Raw genomic sequence first — 18,294 nt, forward strand, 5'->3', positions numbered from 1 at the left:
AATTGAAAAAGGTCGCTCGCGTAAACCGTTCTGCTGTAAAAATGCGCAAAGGGTGTGTCGTAACGGTAACGGGTTTGAAAAGAGTAAGCTCTGGGCTACAACATGGTATCCAGCTGGTTAAAAGCCCCCCTCCGGAACAGTTTCAAAATTAAGGTTGTTTACGGCTAATTTATTCGCATTGGAAAAATTAAACAGATGTTTGAAAAATTCAAAAAGGTCTCTCGCGTAAAGCGTTCTGCTGTAAAAATGCGCAAAGGGTGTGTCGTAACGGCAACGGGATAGAAAAGAGTAAGCTCTGGGCTACAACATGGTATCCAGCTGGTTAAAAGCCCCCCTCCGGAACAGTTTCAAAATTAAGGTTTTTACGGCTAATTTTTGTGTGTTTTGACACAGAGAGCTATGATTTCTATTGATGACAATAAAATTCGAAAAAATGTCACAATGGACGCACAAGATTTTGCATGGTTCTATTTTATTTTGAGTATTTAAATTTTTTGACGCGTGGTCACATTAAAATGCTTTTTATCATGTCATTTTTCCAGTGATTTTTTCGTTTTTGATTTGTGTTTTACATTAATGTTTCATTTGATATGGTACCTGAAATTTTGTGGTAAAATTTTTGTGATTAGGGGAAATTATTCTGCCAGAATGACACTGGTGAAATACTGAAATTAGCCACATTTTCCAGCGAGACGTTCATGGCCTTGCTGCTACAATGGCTTAGTGGACAACTTGATTTCACTTTTGTTTGGATTATTTAGATGTCCAATAAAAAGAAAAGTTTCCATGTTTTTAAATAGTTGTTAAAAAAATAGATTTTTGATGATGTAAGTTGACCATTTGGCCTAGCCATGACACCTTTCTTGCCCTTGTCCTGGAAAAAACAGTTATCTTCGTGTATCACAATGTGTTATTTGTGACGTTGCGTATACATTGTAAAGTGTAAAAAGGCATACAAATTAAATTATTATTGATCTATAATAGTTAAACGACCACAAACAGGTTTCTTCTGTTGTTATTGAATTTCATTGTACTTTTAGACATATGTATGATTTAAATGTGTTTACATTGTCTTTTTTAATGTTCCTTTTTAGACTGTATTAGTTTGATGTAACAAAAAAAGCTGTAACAGCTCTCATGAATTTTTCTGTATCTAATGAAACGTTTTCTACTCAACATGTCAATGCAACCACCCTACCAAATGTAGTTTCTTCCACTACAAACATAACTGTTGAGCCAGCCACTGGTTCAATGCTTCCAACCATTACTGAACCTGTAACATTTTTACAAACAACTTTGCCGCACCAGCAAAATAATTCTATTCAAAATGAAAGTCAATGTTTGTGGATTTTGTATGAAGACATTGGGAATTCAAGGTATCAAGAGAGTGAAATGAAACAACAATATAAACACCTTAATGTGGGAGTTTACTTTTTATAAAATCTTTAAATTTTTGGTACAAAATCAAACTTCTGAGGTTGCTTAGTTTTAATTTTTCAGAGTTCGGATTTGGGATGTTGTCTTGTTTATTCCCAATCTTATTTTTCTTATCTTTGTGCTATATCGACTAAGACGTGTGTGGCATCGAATACTGTCAGGCATTGGAAGTGGAGGAAGTCCAATATTTGTAACTTATTTTACGCTAGTAGCACTTAGTGCTCTCCTTGCTGTGATTCGTGGTATAGTGTCAATGACTGTAGATGTTGCAACCACCTCTGGAAGTGATGCAAACAAGGTAAATAAAGTGTTCTTCTTGTATAACAACCCAAAATGCTTACATGTAATTCCTTGATCAAGTAGCTGACACATACAATTCCAGTTAACTGCAAATTCTGTTTAATTGCATACTTATTCCAAGACTGTAGCATATCCTATGCCACTAAAACACCACTAAGATAATTATGGATCGTACATCATTTTTCTGTCAAACTTGACTTGTCCTGCACATTTGGTCAAGCAAGAGTGATTTTATCTTGTATCAAATGCCTTATTTTGACCCTGGTTGACTGTGCAGTTTTCCCAACAGACGTAAAATTTGAGAAATTCCTACTGTCATTTGAATACATGACCTGGGTCTTTCAAAGTATTTTAAAGCATTTTATACCTTTCAAATCGATGACCTGTTTTTATCTTTTCCCCCCAAATATCTAACTTCAAGATCACACAGCTGCAGGGACAGAAAAACCAACTTAACATGCTCAACATTTGTTAGAAGGGTGTACATTTTTGCCCAATTGGCGTCAATTATGTGTTTCAACCCACGTGTTTCTGCATGCAGAAACAAAAAAGTTTAGAAAAACAATGGCTGCTATGGGACTCATTATAAAACAATTGTAGGGAATATATTAACGTTTAAAAATATGTTATAGTGTATGTGCAATAGCAAAATGTGCTGAGTCACCCTTCTAGTTTTTTACTACTTTTGTAAATATATGACAATATAATGTAAAAAGGATATGGCCTTTCTAAGTTTGGGTTGATGCTTTCCAAGAATTTGTGAAAAATGGGACCCATTTGTTTGTGCTTGCAAAAACAATTATGACAGTAGGTCAATTGGTGTGTATAGTAAGTTGGTAAATAGGATATAAAATATACATAAAATGGAAAAGTATAGGAAAGCCACCTTCCCAGTTTTACTGTTATGTAGCACAATAACCCCCATGTTTTCTTGTTTGAGCTTTAATGCAACCTCATATTGTCTGGGGAAGTGTGCATTAGCACTTCTGTCAACATACAGCAACTGTATTTGCTGTATGTGTCTACTGTACATACAGAATGAAGAGAATTAGAAAAAACCAATTAATTGGTACTATAGCTTGTCAAATTGGAAAATGGTGTATATGGTAAATCGTAAAGCAGACAAAATAATATAAATTAGCAGTACTTTATTAGGAAAGCCCTGAACGTAGTTTTCAAACTATATACAAGTGTTTCATACCGGAACAGAATTAAACCAAACAACGTTATTCGTTCTGAGCAAATTATTTATTTCGTTTTTTCGTTCTGGACCGATATTTATGGGTCCCCTTCCCTGAAGGGGACACATATTGATTTTACTCGAATTGTTTTCTTTTTTTCTTCCCAAAGTTTGTCCGACTCGTTTTTCCATCAAATGTTTGATGGATTTGGCTGAAATTTACACAGATGGTAGATATAGTTATGTAGATGTGCATCCCACTTTGTTTTTGTTGATAACCCCAGTATTTACCCCGCTCGCCCCCTAAAATGGGTGTTTTTACCCAAAGTTTGTCCGACTCGTTTTTCCATCAAATGTTTGATGGATTTGGCTGAAATTTACACAGATGGTAGATATATTCATGTAGATGTGCATCCCACTTTGTTTTTGTTGATAACCCCAGTATTTACCCCGCTAGCCCCCTAAAATGGGTGAGTTTTTAAACAGTGTTAGAATTGGCTGAAATTTGGATTTCTTGTATAGTATGCCATTTATAGGTGTTGATTGTTGTGTTCAACCCTGTAGTCCTAACATTTACCCCACAAGCCCCTAAAGTGTAAAACGTATTTGTATGTCACTGGGCACCACAAACGAAAGATTTCTTTGACGCAATAGTGTGACAAGGGCAAGCAGTTGTATGTTGCTCGTTGGTGGGTTGCTTGGTGGTCGTTTTTGCGCCATGGCAGTTAGGGGCTTGTTAACAGCCCTATTACGTCAGAAACATTAACGGTTGTTGCTCAAAACACCTCTATTGGTCGGAATTTTAAACATTGGCGGATTGGGCTGAAGTTTTGCAGTACTATTGATTGAGTCATTGTGTTTTTTTTATATTTTTTAATTTGTGTGTCGAACCCAATTAGTTACCCTACTAGCCCCCTAAAATGGGTAAGTTTTTTAAAACGTTAAATACGACATACTTCAAACAATATCTGGGGTGAATGTAATTTTATAGTTTGTATTCTACATAACATTATTATTTAAGCCCAGTGCCGATCACTGTGTTTTACCTTACAACACCCGACTTTCTCATGGTTATCTCTTGAATTGCATTATTTTCAACTTTGCCTGTGTGGGGACCCATGAGTTTTTGCCTGCAGAAACGACTAAAGTTATAAAAAACGGTGACTAATATGGGACCCAATACAAAATAAGCATAGGAAATCTATTTATGTTTTAAAATAGGTTATAGTGTATATGCAAGGGCAATATGTGCTAAGCCACCCTTGTAGTTTCATTTCGTTCCTTTTTTTTCAGCAATTTTTCATGTCAATCGTCCAGAACGTAATACCGGAATAAAAAAAATAACGGTATTTCGTTCTGTTCCGGTATTTTGAATTTTTTTTTATTTCGGTCTTATGTTATGGTATTTGAACCAAAAATTTTTTTTTTAGTTTCGGTATATCGTTCGGTTCTGGTATGAAACACTGCTATATACCATATGTGACTATTGACAATATTAAAACCTATGTATTATTTTGGCCAAACTGTTTCAGTCCATCAAAGCACAATCATTCTTGAATTGTAGATACTGTGGGTGATATTGCGATTCTTTTTGTTGATGGCTGAGATGAGTGTTTTAGTGTTTGGAATTGCATTTGGACACCTTGACAGCAAAAGCAGCATAAAGCGGGTATTGTTTGTAACAACATCTCTTGCTCTGATTTACTCTATTGTGCAGGTAAGATTTTTTAGATGATTTGTACTTTTCATCAATGTGAATCAATGTATGTATGAAAACCAGCTTTTCTGACTTGTTGCATAAATGTTTATTGCTTATCATGATAAACCATGTACTTCAGTTTCTTTGTTATTAGGGAACAATGGAGATGCTTGAAACTGATCCGAGATTTCAAATCGAAACAAAGCATTGGTCAGTTTATGGACATGGAGGAAGTCTTTTTTGTTTTGTAACATCAGCTATATTTTTAATTGTAAGTTATTCAACCAGTTAGTGTTATTTCTTTATTCTTTTTTACTACATTCAAATTTGGTTTATTTAGATGTATGTTTTTGTCGGTTGTTTGCCGTTTGTGAATTGGTTGCAAAAGTACTTGTCAGTTCCAAGTAAGTTGAAAAAAGTAGCAACATTTTGCTGAAAGTCTTTAATTTTTGTTTTAAAAATGTTTCAGCAAGAAAATCGTTTTACGTGTATGTCGGTTTCATGGCAGTTCTAAATTTGTTAGCAGTTGTAGGCTGTGGGCTGTTGTTGGAATGGAATTGGATTGGTTTATGGTATGTCACATTTTTATTACTCAACAACAAATTCATTCTATTAATATATATAGTTATTTTTTTAATTCTTAGCCTTCTTGATGGATATTCACTTGCTTACTTTACAATGTTTGCACCTTTGGTATATTGGACATTTTTATCATCCTACTTTGGCACAGCTCAACCAAGTAGTATGCTATTTTCATATGCAACTCATGTGGATGAAAGTCAAAACGACATCACCGATTTTGACATGCCAGCCACTGGTGGGAATGTAAGTATAACCTTGGGCAATTGAACAACAATTGGTTTTCCATATCCCATAAGTATATCGTAGAAATAGTAGAATAAGAAGAAATAGTTATATTACAGCAATCTTGTTTTACACTTTGGCAAAGCCTTTAATTGTAATAAGCAAACTCACACAGGAACTATGCTTGAACGTTTGGTTCAAACTCTTTTTATGTTAGTTTATAAACTTTATAATCAGTAAACTAACTGTGTTCTTGAGCAAAAAATTAAATGTTATGCAAAAGTTGCGTCACAAATTTGACGCTTAGTTAAATTTGGTCATAAATGGGTGTAATTTTGAACAACAATTAATTTTTAAAGGTTGATTCAACATTAAGTGGCATCCTGGTATTTGATCATGGTGATACTGCTGGTTACCAGGTGCCAAATGGACATATCGAAGAACCTCTACATAACTTCACAGATGGTTCATCAGATTTAATATCACCGAGTGTAGACAGCACACACAGTTTTTTTCATAGCAATGCGTAGACGTTGTGAAGTATGCGAGGTATTTAATGGCTACTCTTTATATTATTGCCAGTTTCACATATTGCTGCTAGTGCTTGAACCTGTCATATACATTGCTTTGCATGCTTGAATGCTTGTTTGTAAGCAAGTCACAACTGTATTATTAAGCAACAGGTAAAAAGCCAACTTACAGCCTGATTAAACATTTCTGCAAGTGTAATAGATTATTTTTGAAAAAACGTTACTTTTTTCATTCCTTTTGTGTGATGCTATTTTTGGTAAAGACAACTTTTTGCTGTCACCAATTTGAGATTTATCATTTTGGATTTGTTAAAAGCAAAAGCAAGTATATAATATTTATGCAAACTTATATACATGTTAGATAGGAATTCCATAATAGCAAGCCCAAAACAATAAAGCTGTCATATGTATTGGTGCTACTATAGTATTTATACCTGGTTTCTTGAATCTTTAACTTTATTAAATTAGTAAAACAAGGATTTCCAAAATGTGGTTGTTTTGTTCCAAATGTAAAACAACATACTTTTAACAATTCTATAATTGGAGCTGTCATATTTGTGCAATAATGTGCAGCATATTAACAGGTCAAAGCTGTGCTAACTGATAGTTTTCATGTTATATTTAACAGATTTATTGAAGTGTTATTTGAATTTTTGAACATTTCTAATTTTACTAAATAACAGCAACATATGGGTGTTTCTAAAGATATTTTGCAAACAAAATCAAATACGGTGTAAAATTGTAAAAATTACGCTGTAGAAATTAAGGACTTTATGTAATTTTAAACTCTACATGTTTGTTACAAGAAAATAACTGAACATTGCTGATTTGTAAAGCAATATATTTACCGTATATACTCGCCTATAGGTCGCGCCACCGTATAGGTCACACTATTAGTTTTGTGTTAAAAAAGTGTAATTTAGAGTTGACTCGCACATAGGTCGCACTAAAAAACTAGGGATTTAAAAGGCCCTTAGCCTAGCTGTTTTGCATAAATAACTGATGTAATTGGTTGTTTTTTAGCATTGAATTGCATTGCATTGAAACCGCAAACCTATGTTTTCTCAACAAAGCGGGAAAATCCAACGCACGCGGAGCTGACGCATGTGCGTGTGCGCTCATGAAACTGTCTCGCATTGGTATGTGCGTGCACGAGCGCATGCACCCGTATTCGATAGCACATTTCCACTACAATTCGCGTCTATAACGCGCACCCTTAATTTTTTATTGAAAATTAGTATAAAATTTTGCGCGTTATACTCGAATAAATACGTTATATCCGCCCAATAAGCCAACCGGAAAATACGATTTTACTCAAAATGTGTTTTTATTGATTTTACTCAAAATGTGTTTGTTTTTTTCCTTTTTTTTCTTATTTTTTCTTCTACCCAAAGTTTGTCCGACTCGTTTTTCCATCAAATCCTTGATGGATTTGGATGAAATTTACACAGATGGTAGATGTAGTTATGTAGATGTGCATCCCACTTTTTTTGTTGTTGATAACCCCAGTATTTACCCCGCTAGCCCCCTAAAATGGGTATTTTTTCCCCGAAGTTTGTCCGACTCGTTTTTCCATCAAATGTTTGATGGATTTGGCTGAAATTTACACAGATGGTAGATGTAGTTATGTAGATGTGCATACCACTTTGTTTTTGTTGATAACCCCAGTATTTACCCCGCTTACCCTAAAAGGGGTATTTTCCCCCGAAGTTTGTCCGACTCGTTTTGCCATCAAATGGTTGATGGATGTGGCTGAAACTTATACAGATGGTAGATGTAGTTATGTAGATGTGCATCCCACTTTGTTTTTGTTGATAACCCCAGTATTTACCCCGCTAGCCCCCTAAAATGGGTATTTTTCCCCGAAGTTTGTCCGACTCGTTTTTCCATCAAATGTTTGATGGATTTGGCTGAAATTTTCACAGATGGTAGATGTAGTTATGTAGATGTGCATATTACTTTGTTTGTGTTGATAACCCCAGTATTTACCCGGCTAGCCCCCTAAAATGGGTATTTTCCCCCGAAGTTTGTCCGACTCGTTTTGCCATCAAATGGTTGATGGATGTGGCTGAAACTTATACAGATGGTAGTTGTAGTTATGTAGATGTGCATCCCACTTTTTTTGTCTGAATAACCATGGTATTTACCCCGCTAGCCCCCTAAAAGGGGTGAATTTGTAAACAATGTCAGAATTGGCTAAAATTGGAATAGTTTGTAGAGTATGCCATTTATAGGTGTCAATTGTTGTGTTCAACCCTGTAGCCCTAACATTTACCCCATAAGCCCCCAAAGTGTAAAACGTATTTGTATGTTACTGGGCACCACAAACGAAAGATTTCTGTGGCACAATAGTGTTACAAGAGCAACCAGTTGTATGTTACTCATTTGTGACTTTGTGGGTTGCTTGGTGGACGTTTTTGCGCCATTGCAGTTCGGGGGTTGTTAACAGCCCTTTGACGTAAGAAACATTAACGGTTGTTGCTCAAAACACCTCTAGTGGTCAAAATTTTTAACATTGGCGGTTTGGGCTGAAATTTTGCAGTACTATTGATTGAGTCATTGAGGTTTCCTATTTTTTTAGTTTGTGTGTCGGACCCCATTAGTTAACCTACTAGCCCCCTAAAATGGGTCAGTTTTTGCAGAAACAACCAAGGTTATAAAAGACGATGGCTAATATGGGACCCAATACAAAATAAGCATAGGAAATATATTTATGTTTTAAAATAGATCATAGTGTATGTGCAAGGGCAATATGTGCTAAGCCACCCTTCTAGTTTTTTTAAATATAAGGAAAAAAGTTGCGACCTATACGTGAGTATATACGGTATTTGACATAAGATAAAAGTGATTTGGCATAACATGACAACATATTCTTTTCTGTTTGCAATTTTGAAGTACCGTATTTTACGGACCATAAACCACACCCGAGTATAAGGCGCACTGTCAATAAATTGCTTTGATTAGTTTTTTGTTCATACATAAGGCGCACCAGGCTATAGAACGCATCGTATTTTAAGGAGTATGAGTTATAAAAGTTTACTTGTTACGTAATAAATGTAACCAAGTCAAAATAGTACAATGAGCAAAAGAAAAAATGAGTCTAGTGAACATCACAGTTGCTAGTTGCTTTTACCGTAGTTTATTGTGTAAGACGGTGGTTCATTTATATAATAATAGTATCGGTACTGGAGTGTAGGCAATAAAGCACTACTTGATCCATACATTAGGCGCACCGGCTTACAGGCGCATGATCAATTTATGAGAAAAAAAGGATTTAAATTGCACCTTATGGTCCGTAAAATACGGTAGATACAAATCTAAAAATGCCAAACCCTATATACATGACAACTTGTATACATTTGCTTGTGTGTGTTGTGGGGCCAATTGCATTGCTTACAGAAACATTTATACAAATAAGTACGAAACATAAGGACACTGCAATGTAAATATTGCATTGCATCTGTAAAAATAGGATTGGTATGTAAAAAATAAATTATTTGGGCAGTGAGCAGCAACATAGGAAAATCCTACTCTAGGTGTTTGTTTTTTGAAGGAGTGCACCTATCCACAGGTTTAAAAACATGACCATTGATATTACCTTCAACATGTTCCTGTATTATGCAAAAACAAAATAATATGCAAACATTAAACTAAAAATGGTAATAATTGTAAAAACTGGACAGACTGATGGGAGCAGTTTTTTGTTAGTTTTGTTTTTAACTTCCTATGCATATTAGTAATTAGTTATTTGGTGAAGCATTTGTAATTTGTTCAGTATTAAAAAATGACTTTTTTAACAACTTTTATGTTTATAGCAGTCAAACTGAACAAGTATGGGTTGTATGAAGTGTTCCGTATATTGTTGTTGCATATCAGTGTTATGTAAATGAAATGAAACTTACAATGGCATAGTTCTGTGAAAGCAAATTGAAAGTTGACGTTAATAAACAATTTATAACTACCATTCTCAAACTGATTTGTTTTAGCTGGTGCAATACAATTTTGTCAGTTTACAGCCAACTAGAATAACTTGGTTGATACCAGAAATATTGTAAATATATTCTGCAAGAACAGTTAATTAATGCATGTTAGAAATAGTTTGAATTATCTTGTGTTCAGTTTGTAGTTATTTGTGCACAACTGTGGAGAGTTTGTTTGGGTTGATGCTGCTTTTCTTCTTTCAATTGAGGCTTGCGGCAGGTTGGATACTTCGGCTATAAATGATGCACCGGGCTTAAACAAAAGCGAAATTTAGAAATGTTTTGCTAACCAAAAGACCTATCTTTATGAAGGTTTTGAAAAAGAATGCTGTTAAAGTTTAAAGCAAACTTGTCGATGGGTCTCAAAAAGATCATCGTTGATGTTCTAGGGCACAAAGACAGGCTAGGTTTCGACACTCATAACTAGAGATGTACCGAATATTTGGTTTGCCGAATTTATTTGGCCGAATCGGCTATTTTTGCAAAGATTTGGTTTCGGCCGAATAATTTGTTGCGATTCAGCCGAAACCAAATCATTTAGCTTAGTAAGGTACCAAGCAATCTTTCAAACTACGACGTAACTAACATCGCGTCTATTATTGTAATTTTTGATTTTTGAAACATTATTGTTTTTCCCTATGTAAGCAAAAGAAATTAGTAATTCACTGGCAGGTTGGCAACCATGCTCGAGGAATATTAATCCCCAAAGAACTAAGGTGAAGACCGAACACAACTATTCTGCACTAACTGCCTGGAAGACAAACTTATGTTTTTTTAAAGTACGTACGACTTCGCGTGACCATTGGACCGAAATTTAGCCGATTCGGTACATCACTACTCATAACCCACTTTCCACCAATAACGTACTGGTCAGTTTCACAGACAACCGATTACTTAATTTGTTTTGATTGGCGATCAGTTGTAAAACTCAGACATTGTTTTTACCTTCTTTATGATCAAGATCATTTAACCTCTCCCGTTGTTGGATGAATTTCTTTTGTGGTTGTTTAACCGGCTGGAAATCGCACAAGTTGCAACGGCCAGTCGCGTACGTTTGTCCACCATGCCGTTGTTGTGTCCAGAATTCGTACATGTGAAGGTGTGTAAATTTGCCAAAAATAATTGACTCGATATCTCTGATCACATCTTCCGATTTACGAACAAAAACAACACTGGCTGTGAATGTCAGGCCTGCTCCACTCGTACAAAGGTGGTGGTAAGCATGTGGCGAGAGACCCCTGGCGTAGATACTATCGGTTTTCTGACAGTCATTTAAAGTAGTGATGCACCGAACCCGCCTAAAAAGGTTCAGGCCGAAACCGAATATTCGGCTACGAACCTAAAATCCTGTTCTTATGGATAAAATCCTGTTCTTATGGATGTTTTCAACTGAACCTTGTGTCGTTGATGCGAGTGAAGTGAATTATGACAAATCAAAATCACTTACACCATCTGGAAGCTTTACTAAACGTGCAATATTTTGCAGACAAAGTGGCTCGTATTTTATAGATACAACAATTAGTTAATTTATGACGTTTTGTATAGGTGAAAATGCTAGTTTGGGCATTAATTCCATGCAATCAAAAAGTTCATCGAAAAACAGCGTAGCCTATTCGGCCGAAATGTTTCGGCCGACCGAAACTTCGGTGCATCACTAATTTAAAGCCGAAACGGTCCCCCAAATTTCTCCAGCGGTTTCCCAAAATTTGGACTTGCAACTACAGTAGAAAAGTAATGGTTTTTTCCCGCTATGTCTTGTCGATAATACGAATATAGCCTACGATCAATAGTTCACGTCCGCATTTATTTTTCAGTGCAAACATTTATTTTTCGGTGCAAACATTTATTTTTCAGTGCAAACATTTTTATTTCAGTGCAAACATTTATTTTTCGGTGCAAACATTTATTTTTCAGTGCAAACATTTATTTTTCAGTACAAACATTTATTTTTCGGTGCAAACATTTATTTTTCAGTGCAAACATTTATTTTTCAGTGCAAACATTTTTATTTCAGTGCAAACATTTTTTTTTCGGTGCAAACATTTTTTTTTCAGTACAAACATTTTTTTTTCAGTGCAAACATCCTTTTTTTTGCAAACTTTTTTTGAGCAAACATTTGTGGCTTCATCACCTAGGACTTACACGGCGTGTCAAAAATTGCAAAATGACATGGTAGGCATTGTGCAGCCTACAGTCAGAGCTTAGGATGTAATCAGACCTTGTGTGCTAAGCGATGGCTTAGTGCGGTGGTTCTCAACCTTTCATAGATCGTGCCCCCCTTCAAGTAACCTTAAGGACCTGTGCCCCCAATAAGTAACCCCTTAGGACCCAGTGACCCCTGCACAAAAAAACGCAGATAAAAAACTTACTTAAATTAAAGTCCAGGATTTATAGGGGTAGTAATAAATTTCTATAAAACAGACAAACGGCATAAATATTAAGACATGGGCCATGCGTAGCCTACCTTAACAAGTACAGTGCTCACGTTTTACAAATTGCTATGGCCATGAAATTAGGTAAAAAGCCGAATCCTAAAAATAGGTAACGGCAAATCAACTTTTTAGTTCCAGAATCGTTAAAGTTTATTGTTGAAGAAAAATCACATCAAATCAAGGTATGGTACTTGGTGGCCCCAATGTGCCACGAAGACCGAGTGACAATTTGTCGATTAATTTAAAAATACGAATGAACATCCATATGTAATAAATCCAAAGTCAAGGCATTTGTAACATATCCTTAATTTTGTGCATTACGAAAGAAAGGGGTTACGCCACGAAGAAAAAAATTACTTAATGTATCTTGGCGAATGTTTCTAGTGAACCGACATGCGTGGCCCAGAGGGCCCCGGTTGAGAATCACTGACGTAGTTCATTGAACAGGGGCTAAGTCTAAGCTGGTTAAGTCTGGACTTAGCGAGCTAAACAAGGTCAACTAATGGCTTAACAAATTTAACACGGGCTAAGTATGGACAGATTGGGGGCGGGTTAAGCTGGCTGTGAGAGCGAAGCGGGAGTACAGTTTCAGGCGTAACCGGGAGGAAGAAGGCTCAATAAAGCCATATGCAGCAATGGTTTCTAAAGGACTACTTTCTAATAGGGCACAAATAAAATCGATTTTAATTTATCTGAATTTTCGGGACTTGAATTAAATATATGTGTCGGTTTACCTACTTCACTTTGACAATATGAAGCAAAATAGCAAAATACTTCACTTTGGCATTATAAAGCAAAATAGTTCGATGTGGCGGACAATTTGATTTTTTTTTAAGAAGTTTACACAAGGGTAGAAGTATTGGACCTTTATTTTAAACTAAACAATAATAGGAAGTGTGATGTATATTGCTTGACAATGAAGCCTATTAGCAAGCTTCACCGTAAAACAACACAACATTTTACATGTCCTACAGTGCAGCTAAGACAAACAACTCCAGCGTTTTGGTCTTTGGCATGGTGTGCAGAGAGTATAGGCTACAGACAGAATGTAAATGTGGCTAAGTGCAAAAAAACAATCCATCTTAACTTTAAATCCTTAACATACTTGTTGTTATAATTTTTATTAACTATAGAAAGTACTGAATTGTTTAGTGGCCAGGGATTACAACCAACTGCCTGTGTAATGTACAGGTTTATCACGTTTCCACAATTTTAAAAATTTTTGACACACCCTGTAATGGAACCTACAAATTTTTGGGCACTGAAAAAAAAATGTTTGCACTGAAAAAAAAAATGTTTGCACCAAAAAAAATGTTTGCATCGAAAAATAAATGTTTGCACTGAAAATAAAATGTTTGCACTGAAAAAAAAATGTTTGCATCAAAAAAAAATGTTTGCACTGAAAAAAATTAATGTCAGCCAAAAAGTTGTTGAATTGCGCTTGTGGGCCACCGTAGCATAATGATCAGTTTTTACGTGTGGAAACATAACAAGCAGAAGCCAACGAGCACACTTTGTTTGATTGTGCAGCAAACTTGTTTGGCGGCCGTGTTGGGCAGGCTGTTTGGTCGCTGTCACAATCATTTAAGCTGTGCCTTGTCGAATAATTCATTTTATGTTGCGTTGATTGTATGTAGTTTAAATGCCTAGGTTTGTACCGCATCTTTAGAGATTAATGTTTGTCCTAAAGTAACCTTTGAAATCAGAAATAACGTAATAATTGCTTTTCTTGCGCAACCTAGATTCGAGTTAATTCTATTCCTTCTGGACTCTTCTCTGACTTAAACTGAATATTATGAAGCTTATGATGTCATAAACGTATTTACTCAACCTGACGTTTAGTTTTAACAATTGTTTGTGACGTAACTTAACCGAAGCTTCTCGTAGGTGGGAGAATATTTTTGGCATTATATAAGGCGGCATATTTTGAGTGCAAAAGAGAGGAAGGACAGAAATTAAGAAATACGTTGAAGTGCTGACAGTTGCTATCAAGTTTTAATGCGTTATTTGCAAGTCCTATTGTAGATTACATCGCCCTTTTTGCCAGTTCTCTGAAGATTTTGATCAGCGATCTCAGAAGTAGAACTATTCAGTCGTTAATTGATCAGCGATCTCTTTCCTGGTAAAAGAAAAGGTAGACGTGACAGTCGCTATCTTGAGCATTTTTGAGATAGAAAGATTGTTTTTGCGATAAAATTTAGAATAGGCTATTTCTTAAATACTCTTTCTATTTTTTAACTTAAAATTTTTAAGTTTTTATGAGTTATTTCAGGTGAAAATGTCGCAGCGTAAACGCTTATCCTCAAACCTAACAATCGAAATATAAAGCAGTTCTTTTCTGGTAAACCGAAAACACGTACTGCTGCTCTAACCCCCGAAACCGCATCTGCCAACAGCACCACAAGTTCTGATTGTGTTTTACTGAATGACCGCAATTCTGCTGAAAATGTTCAAGAGCAGTCGACTCTTCCTGTTGCATCGTCGACGACTGTTCCAGCTGCACCATCCAACAAGATATTTCAATCGTGGATTAAACTGAAAGGTTTTGATGTTGCTCTACGAATGAACGTGTTCACCCTCCATGCTGACGGAGGCATAATATATGTTTGCTTTGCTCTCAGCATCCAGTAGCTATCACTGGCCGAGGCAAGTTTGCTGATGTTTACACCAGCGTACCCGCCAGACCTCAGCGCCCCTCTCGTCTGGATATGCATCTGAGCTCGGAGCAACACCAGCAAGCAGTTAAACTGGAACAGAACCAACGTGTCTAGCTATTTCACACAAAGTATCAAGATCGTGTATTAAATAAAACCAAAACAGTGGCTGAGAGAGTACACCTAATTTACTGGGTATTGAAAGAGGAAGTAGCGAATCGAAAAGTTGCTTCCTTGCAAACACTGATTGACCGCATTGGTCACAATGACCGGCTTCGTGACCTGCGACATACCAGTTCAACAGCAGTGACGGAGTTTATTTTGCTCATCTCCGACCATCTGACTGATCGCATCGTTGCTGATGTCAAGCAAAGCCTATGCTGGGCTACCATGGTCGACGAGACAACCGATATTGCTACTTTGCAGCAATATATTACATTTGTTCAGTACGTCAATAAAAAGAGACGCCAGGCAACTGCATTTTTGGATATCCTCGCGGGGCAACTGCTGCCAACCTATTCCGACTCTGGAAAGAGGTCGCTGCTGACTACAGTCTTGATGTGGGTAAACATGTCGCTATTGCATGCGATGGAGCTGCTGCAATGATAGGCCGCCGAAATTCCCTCTCACAGAAATTGACTGCACAAAATCCGATTACCTACACAGTGCACTGCCATGCGCATCACTTAGCCTTGGCATGTATATACGGACACGGTAAAGGAGCTACAACACATCCAGGATTGCGAACGTGGCTTAGTCCAGACGTGGAAGTACTTTTCAATTTCGCCGCTCAAGACCGCAAAACTACAAGAAATGCAAACTGTTGATGTTGATTCGTCTGCGCGAAAATTAGTTAAAGCCTGCCGTACTCGCTGGCTATCTCATGGTCAGGCTGTAATCGCAATGAAAGCAGAACTGCCTGCTGTACACGCTACGCTCCAATATTTTGCTACCGAGAAGAAAGATTGCACAGCAGTTGGTATTCTTCATTTAATTTGCTCCAAACGCTTTCTTTTCTCCCTTTACTTGCTGAATGCTGCTTTGGTCCATCTCAACAAGTTATCATTGTTGTTTAAATAGGTAGTTTTCACTTTTCTCACATGCCACATGCAGTCGGCACTTTCAATATGCAAAAAAGAGATTAGGAGCATTGCCAATTCAGATCAGGTTTTAAACAGCCTAAAACTTGACTGGGAGAAGATTTCAAAAATTTTACCAAGATCTCAAAATACACTTCTTGAAGATGATTTTAAACTGCTGCGATTCACCACAGAAACATACTGTAAGGCACTGCTCTGTAATCTCGAAGAACGTTTCCCTGAGCCTGAGGTACTCTCTGCTTTTCGAATCTTTGATGCTAATGAGATTCCTCTTGATACCCCTCAGCGCCAGCTTTATGGGAATGATGATCTCTCGCTGCTTATCAGAAGATTTGACATTGTTCCTGCTGAACAAACCTTGAAAGTACTAAATGACTATCAAACGTTGAAAGATAGAATGACAATGCCAGAATTTGAGTTCTGCCAAGATCCCGGTGATGTCTGCAGCAAAATTGCTCGAGACAACGTATTCCAGCAAATGTTTCCAAAACTGCATCGACTTTGCTGCATTGCATTGTCAATTCCTCTAGCAACCGCCTGGCCAGAGCGAGGATTTTCGACTCTATGTCGTGTTAAAACCAAACAACGAAATAGGCTACTAGATATCACCCTGAATGCTCTAATCAACATTTCGATGAACGGTCCGGAGCAGCTCACTGACGAGGGTGTACAAAAGATAGCTGAGAAGTGGCAAAAAACAAAGGACCGACGAATAGTGGAAGTGCGAGCATTGGAGGCGTTGGAATCTGCAAACAACGAAGATATGGAAGCTGGCGGATGGGAACGGGATTGCGAATCTGTTTTGTTGCATGAGATAGAACCTGAAAAATTTGTTCTGTGATTCTGCACTGCCAGTAGCCTAATAAATAATTCGTTTAAGCAAATATGGCCATGGGCGTCCGCAGCGGGGGGCAAGAGGGGGCACATATTGTGTTTATTGTATTATTTTGCTACTTTGGGATTGGCAAGAATGAGTAGCACAGTCAGATGATTTTTGTTCTGAAATACCGTTTATCGAACGGCGATGTGAAGATAGTTTTGCCCTCCCCTGTATTTTTTCCTGCGGACGCCCATGAATATGGCTATTTTTTGGTATTTAAATGAAACACTTGCTGTCTCTTAAAACTACTTAGCGGTCACCCAAACCAAACCTTAAAAAAAACCTGCCTAGGTATAGCCTAGCCCTAGCCTATATTAGTGCCTATAGGGCTAGACAATATTTATACATGGGTAGTGTAACGTCCCATAAACGTAGTCAGCCCGGTTATTAGCGCGGAACGTCACACGAGGGGAGAATCGAAAGACACGTTTACCGCAAATTGGTGTTCGTAAAAGATTCGGTTTCCACAGAATCGCAACAATATTCGACCAAAACCAAATCTTTGCAAAATAGGCCGTTTTGGCCAAATAAATTTGGCAAACCGAATATTCGGTAGCCTAGGCCTACATCTCTAGTTTTAGGCCACTTTAGTGTAAATTAAATATGGTGCGTATTTCTTAAAACTCTCTTGAGATCAAATTGCCAGTGCAACTTCATGCGCGTGAAGGCCCTATACAGTTAGATAACAAGCTTTTAGACTCCTGGCTTTCATCGCCCCGATTTCTCCCCCGAGTTTTGACAGTTTAACTTTAACAGTACGTAGCCTACCCACCCGAAAAGGTTTGACCGACTTCATCGTGTGCGTTTAATAACAGTCGTCAAATCAGTCCGGCTGTTAATGAACCATACAACCTGCAACAATAGTAGTCGTAGCATGATGACGGCTTAACAATTAAACCATATTTTCGTACCAAATCAAGCGGGTCTCCCAAACATTCCCATATGGAAAGGCCCCTGTCGTGGGTTCGAACCACGTTTATCAAGGGGCATCTATGATTGAATTATAATGTCATTCAAAACAAAAATTTTGAAGTCCCGGGGAAAATCATCCTAAAGTGGTTGAGAAACGCTGTAGATTGCGTGGATTGGCAGACAACTTTTGCGGAAGGCGGAACTGTGCGGGGTGAAAGTTCACGGACGGGATGTATGAGAATGAGAACTGTGAAGTAAAGAGAATGACGAGAGCGCGACATACAAAACCTTTGCGTAGGCCGTTGGTACATTCATGGGCGTCCGCAGGAAAAAATACAGGGGAGGGCAAACTATGGTCACATCGCCGTTCGATAAACGGTATTTCA

The 18,294-nt window shown here is 37.2% G+C and overlaps 1 protein-coding gene and 1 long non-coding RNA gene across 2 annotated transcripts; one reads left to right on the forward strand and one right to left on the reverse strand.

Moving 5' to 3' along the window:
• Positions 1–1,074: 1,074 nt before the first annotated feature.
• Positions 1,075–9,914, forward strand: LOC145229257 (transmembrane protein adipocyte-associated 1 homolog). Its single transcript, XM_080094559.1, has 8 exons — positions 1,075–1,376; positions 1,501–1,735; positions 4,482–4,634; positions 4,771–4,887; positions 4,957–5,020; positions 5,086–5,188; positions 5,261–5,441; positions 5,780–9,914. Exons 1-8 carry the CDS (start codon positions 1,138–1,140, stop codon positions 5,948–5,950), a joined length of 1,263 nt encoding a protein of 420 aa, XP_079950685.1. The 5' UTR covers positions 1,075–1,137; the 3' UTR covers positions 5,951–9,914.
• Positions 9,915–9,930: 16 nt separating this feature from the next.
• On the reverse strand, positions 9,931–11,156 carry LOC145229258 (uncharacterized). The gene is made up of 2 exons (XR_013860403.1): positions 10,876–11,156; positions 9,931–10,164 (listed from the first exon to the last, which is right to left on the reverse strand). It is a non-coding gene; the product is annotated as an uncharacterized LOC145229258 (long non-coding RNA).
• Positions 11,157–18,294: the final 7,138 nt, after the last annotated feature.

The sequence above is a fragment of the Phallusia mammillata genome, chromosome 5, assembly GCF_965637545.1.
Source record: "Phallusia mammillata chromosome 5, kaPhaMamm4.hap1.1, whole genome shotgun sequence".
Lineage (NCBI taxonomy): Eukaryota > Metazoa > Chordata > Ascidiacea > Phlebobranchia > Ascidiidae > Phallusia > Phallusia mammillata.

Excerpts from the sequence above, each read along its gene's own strand:
- LOC145229257 (XM_080094559.1), top strand. The coding sequence starts at position 1,138 with ATGAATTTTTCTGTATCTAATGAAACGTTTTCTACTCAACATGTCAAT. Across the intron at positions 1,377-1,500 it reads GAAGACATTGGGAATTCAAG|AGTTCGGATTTGGGATGTTG; the intron begins GTATCAAGAGAG and ends TTAATTTTTCAG. Across the intron at positions 4,888-4,956 it reads CATCAGCTATATTTTTAATT|ATGTATGTTTTTGTCGGTTG; the intron begins GTAAGTTATTCA and ends TGGTTTATTTAG.